Genomic DNA, 22,746 nt, shown 5'->3' on the forward strand with positions numbered 1-22,746 from the left:
TCTAATTATGTCTCTAGTTTTGTGCAACATGACATAAATTTAAGGTCAAGAGAGTAGATGGAGGTTTTGAAAGGAGTTCTGATTTAAATCCCCCAAGAAAGATTGAGGATGATCATTAATAAATTGTGGCTACCTTGATGCACCCAGAGGAAACTGCTGGGAGGCAGGGGGTGGAGGCTGGACAAATTCACCGAAGAGAGCCTGATGAGTTTAAGATGACTCAGCTGTCAGAGGCACTGGGAAGCTGAATTCACTGCTCCCACCCGTGGTTGCTATCTCCACCAGCTGCAGACCTCAGCCAGCATCTGCCCACCTCTTACTGCAGACAAAGTGCAGATGTGTGACTCCCTCTCACAACATGCTGGACAGGGATTCGCATCCCTACTAGCCAGAGTTGGTGTCAGGGCTGAAACTGGAGCTGGACATGGTTTGGCACTGGCTTAGCAAGGAAATAAAGGCAACCTTCTACAGCTGTGCAGGAGAACCCCCTGTTCCTGCACAGTTTCACACCAGCACATTGTGCTGAGTGCCTTTTCCATATTCAAGCAAATGAGCACTGCAACGTTTATAAAACACTTGGTAAGTTCACATTTCATTTTTGCTATCTATTCATTTGGCATCCAATTCATATCCTCTGGTCTGACAGCACTGGCCACCTCTCCAAAGCAGGTTTTGAACTTCAGGTGTGTCTCAGCCGTCCCACTCTGGTGGGTCTTTCTCATCTCTAGTTTTCTAAATGACTTCCCGAATCAGGAAAATGGGGAGGATACAACAACTTTCAAAGTCACCTTCAGGAGCAAAGAATACAGGGCCCAGAATAAACACACATTTAATTTCTTTGCAGCATTGGGGGGCATCAGAGAATACAGAAGGCAGGATCTGGAACAAGAGCTACAGCCCTAGAATTACACCAGCTGTGGAAGCACATTTACCGTTGTTCGGGCTGTGTATGTGAAACCTTGCATGAACAACATATTTGCTATACAGTGTTAACACAGCAAGTGTCAAACACCAGTGCATGCTCAGAAGCAGTGGCAAACAGAGCTGGGAATCCAAAAACCATACCATGGTCTGCAAGGGACAAAACAAACAAACAAACAAACAAACAAACAGAAACCACCAAAAAAAGGCAGCTCAAGGTCTTGGCCGTGTTCTTCATTCTTCTTTGGTTCTGTATTTGGAATACAAGCAATACAGAACTCGCATTATAGCCTTCGTATCTCCGTTCACAATATCTGTGGATACACAAACCAGAGACAACAAAACCAGATGGGAAGTATTAGCAATCCCTGGAACAGGATGAGACTGCACCTGCCAAAGACAGTCTCCCACATTTCCCCAATTATAATGTGAACTTGGACAATCGAATTGCAACAGGAAGCAAAATAGGAGCTACAGAGGTAGAAACTAATAATTTATTAAATTAACATGACGAAAAGGGACTTCTGCTGCTGGAAGACAAATAAGGGCAAATAATGCAGAGTAAGAAATTCACTAGCAAAGAGCAGAGTAAATAATTTAATAGGGTTTTATATCTTGAGGGTTTTATGATTATTCTATGTCAGGAATCATTTTTTTGTTGTACACTTTTTTTGCTGACACTTTATTTTTTTGTTGTAATATTTCCATCATGTTTTGCTGCCATTTGATGCGTTGGTTTTTATTGGATTTTTGGTTTTGTTTTGTTTCTGTTGTTTGGGGTTTTTTCATTTAGTTTTCAGCTTCTTTCCTCTTGGCTATATAAACTGCTCTTTTATTTAAAAATCTCAGTGGAAGAGGGTAATGGATTCAGAGCGGTTTCTGTTCTTATGGTACTGTAAATCACTAGGAGAAAGACTAACAAAGAAACACTAGTAAAATTAGATCCTTGAAGATTCTAAATAGTGGAGCTCTAGCAGTGACTCCTAAATAATATTAAATTCACTCACTAGCTGAGGATTTCCCCAGTGAAGGTAAAGGACTTGAGGATGCTGGCATCAGTATTTCTTATATTGATCAGCTCTGTGTTTGAGGCAGTGCAGAACAGCCATAGGGGAGAAAGGAAAGCCAGAGGGGAGGAAGAAAAAATTTATTTCTTTTCACACAAAAGGTGAATCTCAGCATGGAGACCTGAGCCCACACTCATAACTCTGTTAATGTTAACATAAATAAAAGCTCTTTAGCTTTCCAGGCTCCTAGCTCTGTGCAGCACAGCAAAAAGCTCACAATTTGCAAATGCCCAGCATGCAAACTGCTGACATCACCAAAGCAGTAGTGGGAAGAGAGAACAAAAGGAAAAACAAAGGAAGCCCTAAATCCTCTCTTTCCCTCTCCATGATACCATGTGTTATGTACCCTACACATGCACCCACTCACAAATAACTAACAGGGAGCTAGAACTGGAATACTACTTGTTATTTTTAATAAAGATTTGACTTCCTTTTTCAGCAACAAGCTTGTAGAGGAATGCAGGGATTATGTGCCTTGCAAGAGGTCAGACTGCAACCATAGCACCACCCATTAATTAACCACATCCTTCCTCCCATCAAGAGCTGTCACCAAATTTTTCTGTGGAGTATTTTAATTGGAAAGCTGGACTCATCCAAATGGAGCTTGTTTGTTTGTTTTTGTGGTGGAGAAAGAAAGAGGAGTAGGCATGTACATTGATTCAGTGATTGAAGCATTCACTAGAATGAAGGAGATCAAGCTCCCAAGCCTGAATAACAGCCACTAAGAAACTGTGACTTTCATATTCAGGAGACTGACCCACGACTCTTCTGAGTTTGAATAGACTAATCAGTGTTTCTGATTTTCCAGAGAAATTCTTCAAGGTATCTTCCCACAGAAACAAGCTCGCTTTTAATGCATTGAAAGTTTTTATGAGACAGGAAAATAGCTTTGCCTCCAGTTCAGCTGCTGTAATTTCCCTAGGAGCTGTCACTGGTTTAAATTTTAACAAATACTGAATTACTAAACAGTTTAAGTTTAGTGTAAAGTTACTAAACTTATAACAACCTGAATTTTTTAGTATAGAAATAATGATTTTTTTTTTAAAAAAGGTCTTATACCTCTACAGTTCATTCTGCATGAGGAGCTGTAGGGCGGCCATATAATGAAATGTGCCAGTGTCATTTTCAGAACCTGCTTCCTGCAATTACCCAAACTTTTGCTAAGCTGGGATGTTAGCAGTTCTATTCCAGGTAAGTTTGCATGTCATGACTCACCTTCTGAGTTCACAGGAAAATTCAGAAGGCCTCCCTCTGCCAGCAACTCCAGTGCCAGGTTAACATTGTGGAGCTGTTGGAGACAGAGATATTAATATAGCTGACAATATTTTCTAACCAACAAAAGGTTTTAAAAAGTATTTCTCTAGTAGCTGAAGATACTGATTCATAAATATGTACTCATATTCCTCTCCTTAGTTTTGATGAAGTGCTCTTCAGGATTTTTACCAATTATCATATAAAATTAGATGTAAAATCCATCTCCAGCAAAACATATCCCATGGGGTGGGCAGAAGAATCCATTTATTTAAAAATAGACCTGGCATGTGAAAGACTTGTGTTAATGGGGAAAACAGGCTAGATTCCTAACTGGATCTAATGGATGCATGAAGTACATTTCTGGGTATTTTTAAACAATGCTCATATGCTTACCACACTTGGAACAAATGAAAAGGGAAAAGTTCTCTATATTTCCTTCAGAATTGCAAAGATCATGTATGATTGTTAGCTACAAGTTTCTGCTGTACTTCTAAAATGTCTATTCCCATTAATAGTAGTGATGATATCCTTAATAACACTCATCAGAAATTAAGCCCACGTCTATGAATGAAGGCTGAGGTTTTTTTTCTCATTTTTCCTCACTGCTTTTTCTCTCCCTTCCCCACATAAAAGCAGCATCACACACATAAGCAGTAGTTGTAATCTATTTTCTTAAATTAATATCACTTTCTAACAGCTTAAGGGTAGTTGTTTACTTGCCTGGTAATTAGCAAATTCCCTTCCTCTAAAAGAGTAACAAGACCTGAATGAAGCTCAGATTGTCTCTTCCTGCCTTCCCTGAGCTACTGGGAAATTTATCCTTTGGGATAAATTGTTCCCTGTTATGTTGTGACAATAAGCACAGGAGTCCCCCCTGCATAAGCCGGGCAAAACCCCTGTGCTCTGAAGTGAAGCAACAGATTTATGTTTCACCTGGTCTTCTGGTTTACAAGTAACTGAGGCTGCCTGTTTGGATTCAGGTTTGTTTCCTTCCTCTGACAGTCAGCAGACTGGAGAGCTTAAGACCATGCAGTTCTACATAATTTGCTGATTGGAATGAATAAATCAAATGTTTCCTTAGTGAACCAGCACAGGCAAAAAGGGCACATTTCCCTCTCTGTAATGCACATCACAGATTTTCAAAGAATGGTAACATGTACATTTCAAAAAGCATCTTCAGACAGAAATACCAATAATTACCCAAGAAAGGGAAGCCTTGAAAATAAGGTGCTTTTTCCAGCTGTGCTTTCTGACTCAAAAGAGCTGGACAGTTTTCTAGAATTTACAGCTGGACAGCAGCCAGGACATCTGGGATGTTTCAGCTCTGGGCCTGTTTTGGCAAAAGAATCAAATTCACGCAGTTTTGACAAGCACATGAGCCCTCCTTCATCATCATCATCTTCATCTCATGACTGCACAGCTATCACCCCTAGTTTCAGCCTGAACCATGTTGTGATCCTATCCTTTGTCTCAGAAAACACACACCTTTCTACACTCACGAACACCCAGAGCTGCACTTCTTTACAGTTGCTTGTAAATGCCTTTTTTAGCAATGAAGACCCCAAAAAAACCTGCAGCAAACCTGTCCATGTGCAGTGTTAGCTTCTTGCACCTCAAAACTGATCACCTCCTAAATTCTTGTCATGAAATTGTTTTGGTTAGAAGGAACTGTAAGGTGAATGCACCACACTGATCCCAACAGTGCATGTGGTTGTCACCATTCCAACAACAAATGAGATCTTTTAAATCCCAGCAGAGGCTACGTCTTTCTACTTTACTGCACCAATTAATGTCTAAAATACCAGGGAGTTAGAAAGCTCAGGGGAATTGAAAGACACGTTTTGTGTACAAATGACGGCTGAACTATGGCTGATCGATATTTTTAGTTGTCAGCCCGATTTTCATTCTGTAATGAGCATCAGAGGAGAAACAAATTGGAAATACCACTTTGGCAAGCTGTTCAACAGCAAGTCCAGTCGTCAGGAGTAACTTTGCTAAAATGAAATTACTACATTTTGTAAATGTAGTACATTCTATGTAAAGAATTGTACTGAAGCAGTAACAAACCCCATTGTATTCTTCTCTGATGCCAGTGACGGGCAGGGTAAGAACTAGGAAGTCTGAGTTTGATTTGTACCAGAATTGTACCAGGGCTATCTCATTTCCAGAAAGACATCTGTGAGGCTAGAATAGGGCTGAACCAAAAGGAAAATGGTTATTTTTGAATTTTAAAAAAAGACAATATTCAGTGGCTTCCTCTGAATAAAGCTAATGGAAATGTTAAAAATTTCTGTCCAACTCAATGTGAACAGACCAAACAATTTTGAAAACTGAGTGGAAGAGAAAGGGAAGAAAAACAACTGTAAGGAAATGCTTTGATTATGTCTGATTAGACACTTCAAAATGTATTTTCCCTTTTCTTGGATTAAAAAAAAACCCACACTTTTTTCCTACTACTTTAAACTGTTACCAACTGACAGCAATAAAATTTTGACAACATTTGAACCTAGGTGTCAAACAATTGTGCTTTTAAACTTTCTGATGAAAAGCTCCATGGGAATATTTATTTGTTAATATAGGACCTATGAGAATTTTGTTTTACAAATATATATTACCCAGGGGCATTAACTGTGCCAAGGTTGGGAAAAAGATGAAAGCTTCATCTGCGCGGGGAAGCCGTAATGCAAACCATGCCAGAGGAGAGATTTTCTTCTCTGGCAGCTCTCAAGCAAAAAGATCTGACACATTTCACTTCCAGAGATTTGAGCACAAAACAGGAAAAATATCTGCAGTTTCAAGATTTTCAGAGCTACTCAGAGACCCAAATGAATAAAAGCCTACCCACACCAGAGACAATCTGAAAATACCTCAAATATCTCAAAATATATCAACATTCCAGACCTGTGGAGGAGGCAGCCCAGCACACATTTCCTTCTGGCTGGTGACAGCTTTTACTTTTAAAGCACAGATGAAATCTGCCTGGTAGAGGTGGAAAAAGATGCCAAGCAGGTCTGGCTGCATATGTTACAGCCCCCAGCCTTGGGGGAGAAAAGGATGTAAACTCTCAAGAGCTACCCAGACACAGACGGGCCTTCAAAATGTTCTGGCCATATCTTGATTGAGGTATATTTTTAGGGCAGCATAAAGGAGCTCACAGGGATCCAGTTCTGCTATGCAAGACGTGCCATCTCTTCAAATCCTGTTTGCAGGACAGACTGGTAGAAGAGAACGCACCCATTTCCCAGCACACAGAGCCCTGGATTTCACCAGAAGGCTGCAGAAGCATGGCCAATGCCAAATAAGTGCAAGTAACAGGTGTTTGCCTCCCATGAGAAGCTAATTTTGAAGAGGACACCGACCTGTTCTGAGATATTTTGACAGCACCAAGTGCCTGTGTTGGCACTGCCCCAAACCCCCCTCCTGCAGACACTGTGGGCTTGATAATTCACACACAGCAGCAGCAGTGCAAGCAAGAGGCAGAACACACTGTTTTATGGCTCGAGCTCTAAATAATTACAGAACAACCTACCATTTCCATGGTGCTGGCCGGAGTCAGGAAGAAATTCCTTAAATTCAGAAAGTAACCCTCTAGTTGTCCAATTAGGAGAAGTAAGATAACCCCATCTGAAAACTAGATGAGAATTACCTGACTATTATTTGGTTTTAGTAAGCTATTCCAGTAAATGCCATTCTAGCAACAAAGGAATTTAAATGTCACTCAGGCAAGCAGACCCAGCTCCCTCAACCCCTTCCACAGTGAATTTCATATTTAGTTCAGTAAGGCTCCCAAATTCATATTTGTGAAAATACAGCCTTGGAAAAGGACAGCTATTAAAAAACTATTCCAAGTAGGAAAACATTTCAGATGAGCACAAATGCATAACTCTAAATAATATAAAATTGTGCCTAGTTACGTATGACAAAACACTTGAAAACCTTCTTTTCTTACAGTTGCCCACTGGAAAAATTCAGCAGAGCACCCCGTTCACCAGAGCCCAAGGTGCTCAGCCCAAATTCTCTTGCAATTTCATACTCTAAAGAAGCTCTACAGTCAGAGGATGAGACTTTGAAATGTGATGAAAATAAGGCTTTCGTACCATGAAGCAAATGCAACATCAACAATCACTAAATACAGCAATCAACTTGATTTCCACTTTAATGTTCAGGAGACCTTAATTTCCATCCTGACGAAGAGAGCAGAGGAGGGCTCTGCTTAGGAGCTGGGCAGACTCTGAAAATTACTCCCTGTACCATTACAAAGGGCAGCATTCAATGCAAAGGCTGTATTTTTGCATGAATTATTAGCTTCAGAAACTTCAGAGACCAAAGCTTGATATCTTAACCTAAACCTGGAAATCATTATGTTGCCAAATTTCAAATTGACTGTATAAAAAGGAGAATTCCTAATGGTGAGAGGAAACACCCAAACAGCCAACAAAACATGGGTACCATGCAACGTGGAGCACGCTACCTGAGATTCGATGTCTTTCACATTTAATCCTAATTTTCCAACATGCTGGTCAACAAATTGCAAAAGTGCCTAAAGAAAAAAAGGGAAGAAAGGGGGAAAGGAAAAAGTAACTTTTCTAGTATTTAAGCTCAGCCTAACAGATTTTGATGTCTACTAAAAAAGTAAATTACCTTTTTTGCAGCATCCAGTTTATCTGGAGCACAGCTAAATAATTCATCAAAGGCATCATCTTCTGTATCAAAACAACATTAATTGGTTTCATTTTTAATAACTGAGAGATCAGAGCTTTAATGTGGCTACAGAAGGAGAAAGGTATTTGCAATTTACAATCCAAGGAGGAAAAGAGTAACAGGGAGGCAGAGAAAGATGCTGCTTTTATATTTATCAGAGGACAGAATGACAGGCTTCCCTTCAGCCTGACCACATCAGAGAAAACAATTTACTTCATTCAGTTCTGTAATTTTCACCTGCAGAGGTTCTCAGTTTGTGCTGCCACCAGTCTGAGCACTGGCTAAGTTTCATAATACTATGGTTTATTTTTTTTCACTTAGTTTTTTTTTTTTTACCCTGAACTTCTGGGATAAAATGCAGGGAGCAGAAGAGCTATGTGTTTTACTGCTCTCCTCAAACAGAAATGTCAGTTACACCAAATTTGCAGAAAATTACCAATCCTCCTTCCTTCAAAAAACCACAAGCAAAATACAGAGACTCTGCCCTTCCTCTGAAAACTCAGAGACCTCAAAAACGGCCAGTTCTGCCACCCAGTTTAAAGAGGGTGAGAAGCTGGTGCCAGCAGAGCTGTGCCAGAGAACTAGCAGGAGTCTCACACTTCCAAGGAAATGAGATCCATCCAAGTCCCACGCTCACCTCCCCTTTCTGCCCCGGTGCAGCAAAAGCAGGATCCATCTCCTCACCCAGCCACAACCCAGCTCTGGTTCAAGCATGAGCAAAATATTTGAAACACCCTAAGCAAGGAGAAGCACTCTGGCAGCTCAATTAAATGGAGAAGCAGCTTCTACAGCACAGGAAAGCAGAGACAGCTTTGCTTAAGGGAAATTTCTCCCAAAAGACAGAGACAGAGAAGCTTCTTTGTGAAAGGGATTCCTCGGGCTTCTCTGTTCTGCGGGTTGCTGTGGGAGCAATGTCAGGGAATAGGTGAATCCATCAAAGAAATCAGAGAGAGCCCTCTTCTGGAGCCACGCTTTGGGATTTCTCTCTTTGCTAAGAAAGCTGTGTCAAAAATAGAGAGAGAGAGCATCTTGAAGAGTGAATTGCAGATTTCTCTTCCTAGCATAATCAACCCACTACAAAAAACACCTAATTATGGGTTTGGGTTTTTTCTTCCTTTGTTTTTTTTTTGTTTTTTTTTTTTTTTTTTTTTGTTTTGTTTTGGTTTGGTTTTGTTTTTTTTTTTGGTTTGAGGCAGGGGGTGAGAGTTGGAGGTTTTTTCACTTTTTCAGCCCACGCTATAGAACACTCAGTGAAATAAGTGATAAATAGATATTAAATTATATATGTATTGTTTACACCTCTGCAAAGGATGAAAATGGCAAAATAACGGACGCAGCAGAGAATTCAAATGGTTGCCTTGGTTCTCTAGGGGTGCAGTGTGCTCATTTGCAGCAGGGAAGAGCAGCTCACACTGAAGCCCAGACCTTCTGCAGGCTTTGCCCAAGGGGACATTTTTCACCTCAAGTGTTTCCCAATCCTCAAAAGCCCTAAGGGTAAAAGCTCTGGGGATGTTTGACTGAGCTGCCATCCATGACCCAGTAGCAGTGGATTTCAAAATCTCATTTGCAAACTGTGGGAAGCAAGGTACAAAAACCGGTAGAAATGAGAAACTCATTTCTGAAACCTTTATAAATAGTTCCAACAGTGAACATGGTCCATGCACAAATCCAAGCTGGCATTTTGCCTCCAGCCAGGTTTCTTTTTTGGGTCACCAACCCACCTTCATGCCCTGTCTGCCCTCCTATCTGTTGCCTGTAGCCCACAGGCAGTGACCACCCATTTACTGCCTGCCGGTGTGAACAGGCAGTAACAGAAGACATTTGGAGAAAACCACCAGGAGAAAATCCATGAATCTCCATTAACTTTAGTGGGAGCATACTGATTTTATCATGGGGTAAAAATGGATCAGGACATGGTGTATAAAAGCACATAATGAAACACTGAACTTGGCAATGCCAGCACTTACTTGACTGCGCTTCTATATTCTCTCTGGAAGTGCAATAAAAAGCAAGAATTAGAAAAATGATTCAGCAGAGCTGATCTTATTCATAAGCTTTGCTTATCTGCTATCCTGTAAAGCAGGAGATAAAGTTCAAAGTGGCATTAACTTTATGTCAGAGTGACTTTCCAACAGACATTTTTAAGTAGATTGTATATCTGTGTGGGGTCTAGGAAGCATATGAGATTTTAACTGACCCACACACCTATGAACATTTATTTTACAAGCACAATCCTCAATATCCTCTTCCAATAAGCTGCTCATGATATTAGAGCTTGAAGATGTTTTGGCATACAAAAAATGATAGTAGGAATATCTGTTTCCAGTTCTTAGAATGATGTGCATGTTTTTTTGGTATATAAATGGTGTCTGACTAAACTGCCTTAATAATGGCAGTACCTCACACACTCAGCAAGTTAAAACATTTCTTTCACAGTAAAATAAGAAAAGAACTGCCTCCTTTCTATTTATTTACAAACAAAATAGCAGCAAATTTAAAATAGATTTAAACCTTTGTGGCTTTAGAAAATTTCCAGTTTTATCTGGCACAGGTAAATTTGCAGTACTGAAATTTTATTACTATATTTTCTATGAAATTCCATGGCAATAACAAACACTAAGTTTAAGGAATAATCATGCATATTATTTTAGATATAGAATAAATAAAGGTATTGTACCATAATGCCAAACAGGAAGAGGGGAATAAAAAAAAAAAAAAAAAACAGAAGAAATCAGAGAAACAACTAAACAACTCACATGCATATACATGCCTGGGCTCACACCTTTCTCATCATCATGATCCCGGCTACTTTTTGTAAGGGGGAACACACCCACAATGTTTCTTTTCTGATTGACAGTGTAAAAAACAGGAATATCCCCTCTTACTTGTTTTCTGTGATATATTCCACCGCATTTGATGTCTTTAATCCTCTGGAGATGGTCTGTTGAAAGGACAGTAAACAGTGTTGGGTTTATCACACAAAAAATAGTCTATAAACAGGCTTTCATGACCTGTTTGCTGCCTTACATAATTATCAGAGGGCATTTATTCAATAACTCCAGTACCATTAGTACAGGTACTTTGAGAGATTTCTGCTTCCTTCTGCTCTCTTCAAACAGGAAATCTCTTACTTCCCCTTCAGAGGAAGTCCTCGGTGTTTGCTGCTCTTCCCTTTCATGAAATAAAAAACATTCTGTGTTTACATACACTGGTGGTGCTAATTTTTGCAATTATAAATTGTAAATAAATAAATTAAATACACATAATAAAATAAAAATATAAAAATATAAAAATAAAATAAATAAAAATAAATAAAAATATAATAAATAAATATTCTTCCAGAGTCTCAGAATTGACTTTAAGAAACAAAATAGAGGAAGAAAACATGTAAATATCTGCATGTAGAGAAAAATACCAAAATATTACCCTAACAGAAAGGGGAGTAAAAACTCCCATCACCTAAAGAAAGAAATAGTCAGCATTAAAAACCTTCATGATTTATGAATACAATCTTCTATTTTAAAATATTTAGAGACAGTAACAGCAGAATTTCTTCATTTTCTTCTTTACAGAGATCAACATCTGCTTTCACTTTCGACCATTCCCTTGTTTGGCTGAGGAAGAAAAACAGCATAGTGCTTTTCCCCTTTTAAAGACAGAGTATCCAAACCGAACACTCAGTCTAATCCAACAAACTCAGAAATTGAAAGGTGTGGTTCCCAGAAAATATGAATATCTCTTTCACAGCTGCACACACATTTCTTCTAATTCTAAGCAGGTTAGCCTTGTGAAAGGACTCTAGGATCTACTGTAACAAGTACTGAAAATACAAATACCTCGATGGTGATTGTCTCCACTTGAACATTTGGAGGCAGAGCCAGGGTGGGTTCAAAGTGCTTTGCTATTGCAACCAGAAGATGCAGTGTGCTCAGTAAGTCCTTTGCCAAGATAGCTATAAATGAAGAAAACAATGCTCAGTGTGTAAAACATGTGAACTTCCCTCCAGCATCATGACTTCTCCCTGTGCAGAGAACCCCAGAGTGATGGAGGGCCATAACACTGGTGGGACACCAGACTGCAGTTTGTAAAATATCAAAATTTAGCAATAACACAGCTTAAAAGTGAGATATACAGGGATGCTGAGGGCTCTTAAGTGATCCACAAGCCACACACTTAGAGGAGGCAGACCCAGGCGGGTCAGATATTTCTGTCTCACTTTTTGATTCAACTAATAATTGAAAACAGGTTGTTTAATTACTGTTCTGGCAGCACATTGCCTTACAGCAGCCTTATAGCACAAGAAGCCTGTGATGGATAATTTTGATTTCACTTCTGCACCTACATTCCACACTCCATTTCAGCTGACTTTCTTCCAGTTGCAAACACTTGGCCACAGCTTCCAGAATCACTGAGAGTTTCTTTCGCTGTTTTTTTTCTGTTAATGCGATCTTCTCAACATCCAGCTTGAGAGATCCTAAGTTTTCTTTTACAGGGGATCCGTAGGAAGAAGAAGGATGTATTTTAACATCATTGTAGGAAAAAAGAAAATATTAGAAACAAAATGGCAGTGGAGCACACAAAGTCTTGTTTTAAATGTTCAGTATCATTTAAGAGCTCTGCAAAAGGGAGAGGACTCAAGTCACTCCTTGTAGCATCATCCCCCAGCCCTAGCTCTTTCAATTTCTTCTACAGAAATCCAAGGAGTGAATCTTTCCTCTAGATAATGTACAAAGTCAATATCAATTCATATATAGAAGAAATCCAAGTTCATTGCTGAAGCAAGTAAACTATGAAAAATCAGCCAGTTCTGCTCATGCTGCTGCTCTCAGCCCTGGTGGAAAGGAAATAGATTTAAAAGACATCCCCAAGGAGAGTGAAAAGGAAAAGAAAAATGTAGTAGGGACAGGAGAGATGGAGAAATAGAAATAGGTAACAGGCTGCTCCAGGAGGCCACATCTTTATACAAGCACCACATAGTGCCAAAGGCCTCTTAGATTTTACTACTTCCAGAACCAGAACAGTTCTTTGGACCCAGAGCTTTTCTTTTTTTTTTTCTTTTTTTTTTTTTTTTTAAGGCAGGAAAACATATGTTGCCATGCTGATTCCACCCAATGTTTCTGGTAGCACCACAAGCCACCTTTGTGTTCCTGGTTTATGTTCCTGGTTTGTGTTCATCCTTCATTTCAGAAGTGCTGAATTTCCCACTTCATAGTTAATCTTTTCATTCCGTCAACCAGCAGGTATTAAGAGTTTCTTAGAAGTAAAATAACCATGTGAAACAATAGTGGGAATTTGTTCAGAATTGTGATTATCACAGCTGGCCCTCAGTGCAGTGAGAAGTGATGACAGGTCCCTGCTACCTCAATTCCTGAGTGTCATAGCCTCAGACCCATATATCACAAAGTTCTTCACCTATCTACTATTCTTCCTGATCACAATGCTCATCCTAATCATTGCCAACAACCTATTCATCCTGTTCATCGGCTGAGAAGGAGTCGGAATCATATCCTTCCTACTCATCAGCTGATGACATGGACGAGCAGAAGCCAGCACTGCTGCCCGCCAAAAAATACCTCTGTGAAATATCTCTGATTTGAAAGTTCCTCCATGAATATGTCTGCAAGAACTAAACTCAAAGGAGCAGCTCACCCAGGAGATGATGAAGTACCAGCCCATCATACAGGTCCTCCTCCAGACTTTTAACTACTATGTGTTCCTCTTTCAGAGTTCTGTTGATCCAGTCGGTCAAGAACTGCAGGGGAAAACAGAGCAATTATAATCCTGTTGTTCAGACAGCACAGCACTTGGTGCTATATTCTGTTTCACCTCTCTCTTCAGTCCCTTATCTTAGATCTTGGTTTGCTTTCAATCTCCACTTCCTTTCTGCTTTTTGGTTGTTTTCTAAAGGGTTAGTTTTTCCTAATTATCAAGTGAGACAGACATCTCGCTACTTATATTCCGAGGAATTATGTTATACAGCTTGGGAATGAGACTCTCTTCCCACTTCCACCAGGGAAAAGGCTGCACAGTACATTTCCCATCCCCTGCCTTCATCCCACATCACAGAATTCACACAAATTCAACTGCCAGGCAGAAGTTTGTAAGAAAAGAGGCTTGGCTCATTCTGTGGGTAGTTTCTTGTACTCATCGACACTATTAACATTCCTCCCTCTCATCTCCTGGTTTTGTTTTCTTTTTCTTTCTGCAATATTGTACCACTCAATCCCCAAATATCTCCTTGGAACTTTCTTACGTGGCAGTCCTCCCACTGGCCTTCCAATATCCTTCCTGCCCTTGCAAAGGGGAAGCTGCTCAGGAAGCCAGGTCTGGCTACAAAAGGAAAGTGCTCCTCGATGGAAGAACAAAGCAGTTCCTCAGTGCTTCTCCAAGCATGTGTTTTATTCACATGTCTTGAGGGAAAGGGAATATGACCTGGTGAAGCAGAACAGAAAAGCAGTAGCCCCAGCTGGCTGCCAACATGAACATCCTTCTTGTAAGAGGGAAAGGTATTGCTTTTATTGCTGTGATTGTTAAGAGTGAGTGTCTGGAGTGGATTATATCCTTCTCACTTGCTGTAAACAGAGGAGAAAATTCGTACCAGATTCCTGTAAGCTTGCCAACATTAACAAAAATGTAAGAAGGGTTTGAAAAGAAAAGTCTCTGAGAAGCTTGAAACTGCACAAGAAATAAAAAAGCCTGAACTGGGAAGCTGTCAAACTGTAAAGTGCATCCTCAGCTGAGAAGTAACAAGAGCAGAAAGCTGTGCTTTTCAGCTGATGCTGGGTGACACTTTGGATGTGCGAGGGGTAGAGCAGAACCCCAAACACAAGAGTCCGGCCAGAGGGAAGTCAGAAAAGCAGCAAGCACTGCTGAGCACCCCAATGGCATCCCTCCTTTGCTCTCCCAGCTTGACACATCCTGCATCCCTCCTTTGCTCTCCCAGCCACGTCCACAGCCTGCAGCTCACACAGTTCTGCTTTCTGCCCAGTTGTGAGGGCCCCACTCAGCTGCAGAGCAGAGCCTCATGTCTACAAATGAGCAAAACAGGGAAAGCAGAAAAGGAATACTTCGAGAAGTTTGCTGCTGGCTTCCGAATGTAACCATCTTCTTTTTTACATGCAGCTGGATATTTATAGCAACTACAGGGAGACATTTCGTGTTTCTCAGTTCTCCAAAGTCACCTCAAAATGAAAATGCAGTGAAAGTCTCTCTCCCCAGTGAGTTTCTTTGCTTCCCTTGTTCTTCCCTTGAAGATTCCTCCCTGTCCCTCTCTCCATCCCAAATGTTTCTCTAGAGAAGCCACCAAATCTTTAGATTAGGAAGGCAATCAAGGGGCACTGATGGAAGCCTGGAGGACTTTGTCTCCCTCAGGACACAATTTCCATCTCCTCATTACCCAAAGAAAAGACATTAGACAGTGATGGACATAATTTCAGGAATATTTGACAGGAAATGGATTAAGCACTGAAGCTCACAGAAATTTTCATAACTAAGGAAAGCTCTTCATTTTTGGCAATCTCAAAATAACAAATCCAGTCTTTCTGTAGACAACATAATTGCACTTTGCAGCACCACTTTTCAGACTTTCCCTTTGGTATAACAACATCATGAAAACCTGACACAAAATCAAATCTTTTTGATCAAATGTGCATGAATACCTAATATAGAAACACACCTACCAACATGCTTATAAATGCTACAAAATACAAACAATGGCACATATCTTAAGCTGCTTTTCATAATATTTATAACAATTTCAGCACCTCTATAATGCAAGGACTGCTGGTCTCATAAGACACATGCCACTTTTCTTCCAGGAAGTTTTATTATATTATTATTTTATTATAGGGACTGTGCCATTAGAGAAATTGAAACAGTGATTGAACACACTAGGGAGATTTTCAAAATTAGATGGAAATAAAGTACTTGCCTCTGGAATAGGACTCATCCTATTTACCTAGTTACCTCAAGAAGGTAATGCACCATACAAGGGCCTCAAAGCTTTCATCCTGAATTCCTGGTGACTTGCATACTCTTCATCCCATCCCCCTCTACTGTGTGCTAACCTTGCCATCTGAGCCAGTTGCTGGTGAAGGCTGCTGCAAATCAGTAGAGTGCTCCTAAAAGTTACCATGGGATCAGTGCAGCAAACCTGCACCATATCTCTCTTTAGTCACAGCAAATGCTGACATGGGTCTGCTTGAGATCCCAAAATTCCCAAGAATCCCTGGATTCTTGTAGCTGTTAGTTACCATCACAATGAAAGAGCGACTGGGTGCTTCTGGTGTGGCTCACCCACACAGCCCAGGTTAGGAGAGGTGTCACATCAGAAGCCACTCAGGTTTGTATCTGCACTCCACACCCAGCAGTGCTCACTGCATTGCAAGCTTGATCCTGTATGGCCCCAGCCATCCTGATGCTGTCCTGAACAAAAGTTTGGCTTCCTTTGTGTGGAGCCCAAATGCCAAAAGCAGAGCTCATTCCCATCTGTAGAGAGTGGGGGACTGGAGTCAGAGGCTGGGCAATTTACAGGGCTGAAAGAGGTTAAAGAACAAGGTTCTTTGTTTGCTTTAGCACAACTCAAGGTGAGGGTTAAACAATGCAGTAAAAGAAGTGGTACCAGCTTCAATTCTTCCAGTTTGGGGTTGTTGCTTGAGGTTGGTTTTATGAGTTTCCTCTTCTCGCCTGTGGAAGGAAGCAAACGAGATCCATCACAGTTATCAGACATGACTAAAGCACGTGTGCAGCTAAACCTGCCAGCAGTTTGATATTCCCAATATGGCTAATTGCCCGATGTAGAAACATTTATTTTTCATTTTAGCCAATTCATTATGAGCAAGAAACTGGTACAGCAGACTACTAAGCCTGCTGTTGGAAATTATGCTTCAGTGTACTTCAAATGAATAAGATCTAGATGGACAATTCTAGAAAGAGGAAAACACACTTGGTCAGATTTACATGTGTGAAATTTAAAGTTCAGATAAAGAACCAGCTGGACTTTGTGTTGCTTCTTCATGATCTGCCCCCAAAGAGTCAGCAGCCAAATTACACACACAGAGCTTACTCATTTCTGATACACCCATGGGATCACTGCTGAAAGATACAGAATTCATGTGTACAGCACATTTTCTGTTTGGCCCTTCAGGTGGTTCTTTGGCCTTTTTTCTGTCCTGGTTCACAAAGCACATACCTTTAGCGATGATGTCTTCAGTTAGGAATCGATCAAGTGTAGAAGGCTGTGTAAATGCATTTAAAAAGTCTGGATCCATTGTCTTTAATCACTCCTGGTAAACTGATGAAAAACATTGGGGGGAAGGGAACATGAGTAAGGGACATAAAAATCAAAATTAGTGCTAAGAAAACAAACAAATTGAAGGGTGGGTTTTTTTATCAGTTACTATTTCATCACTAGCTGCTTTTAATAAAATCTGAAAATAAATTAAAATGTGTGCAAAGAAAAAGAAGTTAAAAACAATTTTCATTTTTTTATGTTGATCATCAAAATGTAGGAAAAAAAGACATGAAGACCTGAACTAAAACTTGTTTTAATCACATCTAATTGTATTTTCCCTGTATTAGATAAGTAAAATCCTATTTCAACTGAAGTGAAAAACAAGCTTTCAGTTCCTAGGTATTCATGGATATTTGCTAGAAAATATAAAAATTATCAGTACTTAAGGAGTATTAAATCAAGAACGCAGGAGTTAAATTACTGAGACAAGTTACTAAATAGAAGCAGCTTCCTTTATTGGACCAGCTGGTACAGATGTGGGGAGACAAGGACAGCTCTTGGCATCTGAATAGCCTCTTTTACAAATTCTAGTATAGAGCCATAGAATCAGTTAGATTGGAAAAAACCTCTGAGATCATTGAGTCCCAACTGTTCACCCACCACTAAACCGTGTTCCCAAGGGCCACATCTGCGTTGCTTTTGTATCTTTCCAGGGATGGCGACTCCAACACTTCCCTGGGCAGCCCCTTCCAATGCCTGAGTGCCCTTTCAGTGCAAATATTTTCCCTCATGTCCAACCTGGCCCTCCCCAGCACAGCTTGAGGCCATTTCCTCTCATCCTGTCCCTGTTCCCTGGGAGCAGAGCCTGCCCCCCCAGCTGTCCCCTCCTGTCAGGGAGTTGTGCAGAGCCAGAAGGTTCCCCCTGAGCCTCCTTTTCTCCAGGCTGAGCCCCCCCAGCTCCCTCAGCCCCTCCTGCTGCTCCAGCCCCTTCCCCAGCTCCGTTCCCTTCTCTGGACACGCTCCAGCCCCTCCATGCCTTTCTTGTCCTGAGGTTCCCAGCAGTGCCCCAGGATCTGAGGTGTGGCCCCAGCAGTGCCAGCCCAGGGGACAGTCACTGCCCTGGCCCTGCTGCCACCCCATGGCTGGCACAGCCCAGGTGCCATTGGCCTCCTGCCCCCTGGGCACACCTGGGCTCCCGTCCAGCCGCTGTCCCCAGCGCCCCCAGGGCCTTTCCCAGCTTTCCAGCCCCTCTGCCCCAGCCTGCAGCTGCAGGGGGTTGGTGTGACCCAAGGCAGGACGGGCCCTTGGCCCTGTGCAATCTCAGAGCACTGGCCTGGGCTCATGGATCCAGCCTGTCCGGGTCCCTCTGCAGAGCCTTCCTGCCCTCCAGCAGATCCACACTCCCACCCAGCTGGGTGCTGCCCACGAACTGCCTGGGTGTGGCCTCAATGCCCTTGTCCAGATCCTCACTAAGGACATTAAACAGGACTGGCCCCGTGCTGAGCCCTGGGGACCCCACTGGAGCTGGCCCCACCTGGATGTGGCTCCATTCCCCACTGCTCTCTGGGCCCAGCCTTCCGGACATGCAAGAAGCGAAATGGCTCTTCATAAACTAAATGCACACTGATTTAAGTGCCAGAAATCAGAATTACAAACTGCAACTCTACTATGGCCTGCAGAGGTGAAAGAAAGTACAGGAGGATGAGGGCTCAGGACACTTAGAGCAGACAATGGGTTCTGGCATGAGTAAGAGAACTCATCCTTCCCAACAGTCCAAAAATCTTTGGATGTCAGAGCAGAGCAGATGTAATGATCAGACTTTTACTGCCAGGCCACTGTAGGAGAGGGAGAGGGGATGCTGACTGGTTTTGTGCTTTTTTTCAACAGAAAATGAAATGCTCCAGAAGTTCCTGCAGGAGAGTTCTTCCCCTCCCTAGCCACGGTGCCCACATTGAGAGCCCTGTTTCCTGACTCTTCCTGTGAAATGAATGGGAATGGCACTTTTAAAAAACAATCCAGAGCATTTAAATCAGTGGCTAATCCTAGTTTGAGGAATGGAGTTCCCTCCATTCTGTTACCAGAGACAGCCCTGGCTGGTGTTGCAGGTGCCTGAAGGGAGGTGCTCCCACCACCCAGAGCAAGGCACCTGCTGAAAATGCAGTGGCACAGAACATCTCCAAAGTGACATTGCTCTGCTTGACAGCTTTATACACCAAACAGCACAGTGCTGCTCTGAAGGCTTCCACATATTTCCCACAGACTCCAGTCAGTATGTTATGAACATGTGTTTTAACAAAGATTTGTCAAAGCTGAGAGAATATCAGTAGAAAATAGCAATTGGATGCTTTTGCACATCAATCTGGTAAAACAAATTGGTACAAAATTGCCAGCAAGGCACTAGGAGAAAGGGTCACAAGAGAATTAATTTCATTATGGTGGTGGCAAAACTGAGTGCTATCTGTAAAAAGGTGCTTGATAAAAAAAAGATAGGAGAAATTGAGTGATGTAGTGCCTGAGGAACAACTGAACTGTGTGAGATAAGACTGCCCAGATGAAATTAACTGAGAGAAGTTAATTAACAGAGAGTAACCCGAAGGACAACTTATTTTTAAATTAGGTTTCTGACAGCTGTGAAGCCTTGGGGAAGTCCAGCTTATAACAGAAGTGATCTGTGTGAACCACAACTTACTCAGCTTTGCAATATTCCATTTGTGTATCTTTTACTTCCTTCAACTATCAAAGTGGTGTGTGTTGCCTGCCACACCCCAGGCTCTTTTTGACCAAGGAACCTGAACATCAGAAGCCACTCTAAAATTTGGAAACCTGTAAAGAAAGGCCTGAAATTCAGAATTTGCAATAAGGTAGTGTAATACCCTCGAGGGCCTCAGTCCTGTGTGTCAGTCAGAGTTAAAGTTGGTACTCTGGGTAAGAAACCAGAACCCCAAAATCCATAAACAGTGCAAGGATATAGAGACACTTCCCAAAACACTTGAACAGTCTGCAGTTCAGCCTTCCTATGGCAAAGCTGGGGGCCTGGTCCCTAGGAGCTGCCAGCACATTTATTCCCCATGAGCTCCCTGCTCACCCCTTGAACATGTGTCTGTCTCCCAGCCCTCAGCAGGGAGACAGACACATCTAACCCCATCTCCTGTTCCTTGCTCTGACCCAGCAGCTGTCCCTGAAGGCACCAGGCAAAGACTGACTGATCCACATTTTTCACACCGCTGTGTTAATGCTCCGTGTCACTCCTGCCCTACAAGCCCAAAGCCTCCATCTCTTTCCAAAACTGAGCAAAGACAGCCTACAGTTACCCTTCCCTGGAAAACCAGCTGCTCATCCCCAGTGCTCTTTTCTGAGCTTCCTCCAGCATGATCACAGCCTTTTGGAAGTGCTAGGAAGCAGACCTGCCCAGATTTAGAAGGGTGCACTGCAGCATGCACAGTGGTCTCTGCTCCTCTCCTCCTAAGTCCTGTTTGCCTTTTTCATCACCGCTGACCCTTTATTGGGAATTATGTATTAGATCTCCAGGATCTTATTCCTACATAGCAACACACCACTAAGAGCCCATCATTTATTGTCTTTCAGCTCACATTTATCAGTATTGATTTCCCACAGGCATTTCAGAGCCTGAGAACTACAGTTCTCCAGCATTTAATAGACTCATTGCTTATTACTCTTAATTAGCATTCACAAGCAGCCCTTCATGTGGCTGTGCAGCATATTGGTGAAGCTCGGTCCCAGGCAACAGCCTTTCAGAGAATAACATACTGCAGGAACAACACAAAATGGAACATGCCAGGGCTGGGACACCTCCTTGGGTGAGCTTTTAATGAAAAACAGGAAAGGTCAGAAGAGTTGTTCTCACACACAAATTTCCATATTTGCTGCAACCAGCCCCTGCTGGTTAAATTTGCTGCTCAGAGCTGTGGCTGACATCCTGGTTTTCCAGCCCCTATCCTTCTGCACAAGTTTTTTTATCAATACTTGGAATACATCGTAAGAGACAACTGCTTGAATACTGACTGTACAGGCATTTCATTACAGCATCTTTAAATAAAATATAGGCTTAATTTTGGACTATTCAAAGGAAATGGCATTCCCTGAATGAAATGCTCATTCCCTGAGAATGCCATGGATGTACAGGCTTTCCTTTAAATTTGATTTCTCATGTGCCACCTGCAGTGGCTGCCGAGAAGGGAATTGTTCTTAGGTCAGGAGCTAGGTTATTGCACAAACTTGCAATGTCACAACTACTGATAAACAGCTAATTCTCCAGCTGAGTCAGAGCTCCCTTTTCCTCCATGAGCCTTCACAGGGTCTGGCTCCCAGACATCCCCAAGGCACCACACAAAGCACTAATGGGGGTCTCTGGCTTACAAATCAGCTGTAGAATATTCACAAGGCACTTTCCAATGCTACCAAACTCTTTCACCTGTGTCATTTCCTGTTTGAAAAGACAAAAGCCCTACTCTGCCTAGCTCAAACAAGTAAATCACATGAAGGAGTAGAAAAAAGCCAAATAGGAATGTTAACAGTAATATTTCCACCTTTGGAAAACCAGAATTAAAAAATAAATAAGGAGAGGAAAAGAATGCATATTGTGCACCTAGTTTAAAACTTATTTTCACTTCCCTGGGTAGTACCAGACTTCTCAGGAGCCATCTTTGCTCAGAAGCATCAGAAGAGATGTTATCTTAGTAAGAACAATACACACACAGAAAATCTTCCAGTTAAGAACACTAATTATGAAAAAAAGTGCCCAAAGGAGCCCAATTTTCCAGACTTACTCTCTTTCAGTGACTCTCCAGAAGCTGTTCCAAGACCTTGTCCCAGCAGTAAGGATGCAATTTCTCGGGGAGAGGGCTGAGCCCAGGCTTGGAGGTCTCCCTGCAGGGCAGCACAAAGCACACAAAGGGGAAGTTGTACCGCAGCGCTCTGCTCTTAAAAACGAAACCATGGTCCCACCCGGAACTTAATTGTGTGTGCTGGTCCCTGCTGCAGAGACTGCAATAAACAAGAACACAAGTGCAGGAAACATGCAGCCCTGCAACTCCTGGAGCACCAGAAAGTATTAAAATGATATGATTGTTCTTGGATGGCACTGCCCAGCATGACTGGGCTGCTCTCCCTCTGGGGTGACTCACAGAGCACTTGTGCTTTGTATATAATCAAAAACTAGACAGAAGCAGGTAAGATCATGTTGCAATACACCTCTACTTGATGCTCCTTCAAGTATTTTATACAGCAGAACAGCACCACTCTACAGCAGAAGGAGAAACCTAGAAAATTTATTTATTTATCCTTAGAGAGTAAGTTAGCCACACCAGGGCCAAAAACCCAGATGTGAGATATGACTTATCTCCAGCAGGCAGTGCTGCTGCTCTTCCTCCCCTTTCACATCAGGGATTAAAGAGGGAGAGCTCCCTACAGAAGCCACTTTCCCTGGACATTTCCTCCAGGTGTGAGTTGCATTTTTTGTCACACCTATTTTCCTCCAAAACCTGATGCAGTAACCAGTGCATGGAGTATCCAGACTCATGTAGAACAGCAGTAGTCAATCCTGTATGAATT

The 22,746-nt window shown here is 41.9% G+C and overlaps 1 protein-coding gene across 3 annotated transcripts; it reads right to left on the reverse strand.

Moving 5' to 3' along the window:
• Positions 1 to 253: 253 nt before the first annotated feature.
• Positions 254 to 22,081, reverse strand: PARVG (parvin gamma). Of its 3 annotated transcripts, XR_014616195.1 has the most exons (14): positions 21,963 to 22,081; positions 17,134 to 17,235; positions 16,564 to 16,628; positions 13,593 to 13,695; positions 12,286 to 12,426; positions 11,780 to 11,895; positions 10,829 to 10,884; positions 9,911 to 9,933; positions 7,884 to 7,945; positions 7,714 to 7,782; positions 6,772 to 6,873; positions 4,443 to 4,572; positions 3,204 to 3,276; positions 1,199 to 1,235 (listed from the first exon to the last, which is right to left on the reverse strand). XR_014616195.1 is itself a non-coding variant. In XM_084206643.1 (13 exons), exons 2-13 carry the CDS (start codon positions 17,210 to 17,212, stop codon positions 1,156 to 1,158), a joined length of 969 nt encoding a protein of 322 aa, XP_084062769.1. In that variant the 5' UTR covers positions 17,213 to 17,235; positions 21,963 to 22,081; the 3' UTR covers positions 254 to 1,155. The 3 variants fall into 3 exon arrangements, 2 of the variants coding, with proteins under 2 accessions (XP_084062769.1, XP_084062770.1); XM_084206643.1 differs by lacking the exon at positions 4,443 to 4,572 and having other exon boundaries at positions 254 to 1,235; XM_084206644.1 differs by lacking the exon at positions 4,443 to 4,572 and having other exon boundaries at positions 254 to 1,235; positions 17,134 to 17,227; positions 21,963 to 22,056.
• Positions 22,082 to 22,746: the final 665 nt, after the last annotated feature.

The sequence above is a fragment of the Fringilla coelebs genome (assembly GCF_963513975.1).
Source record: "Fringilla coelebs genome assembly, chromosome: 5".
NCBI lineage: Eukaryota > Metazoa > Chordata > Aves > Passeriformes > Fringillidae > Fringilla > Fringilla coelebs.

Bases quoted from the DNA above. Each gene is read 5' to 3' on its own strand.
- PARVG (XM_084206643.1), bottom strand. From the start codon at position 17,212: ATGGATCCAGACTTTTTAAATGCATTTACACAGCCTTCTACACTTGAT. The intron at 16,629-17,133 runs GTATGTGCTTTG...TTCCTTCCACAG, and splicing joins TGAAGACATCATCGCTAAAG to GCGAGAAGAGGAAACTCATA. The intron at 1,236-3,203 runs GTGAGTCATGAC...GTGTATCCACAG, and splicing joins TTTTCCTGTGAACTCAGAAG to ATATTGTGAACGGAGATACG.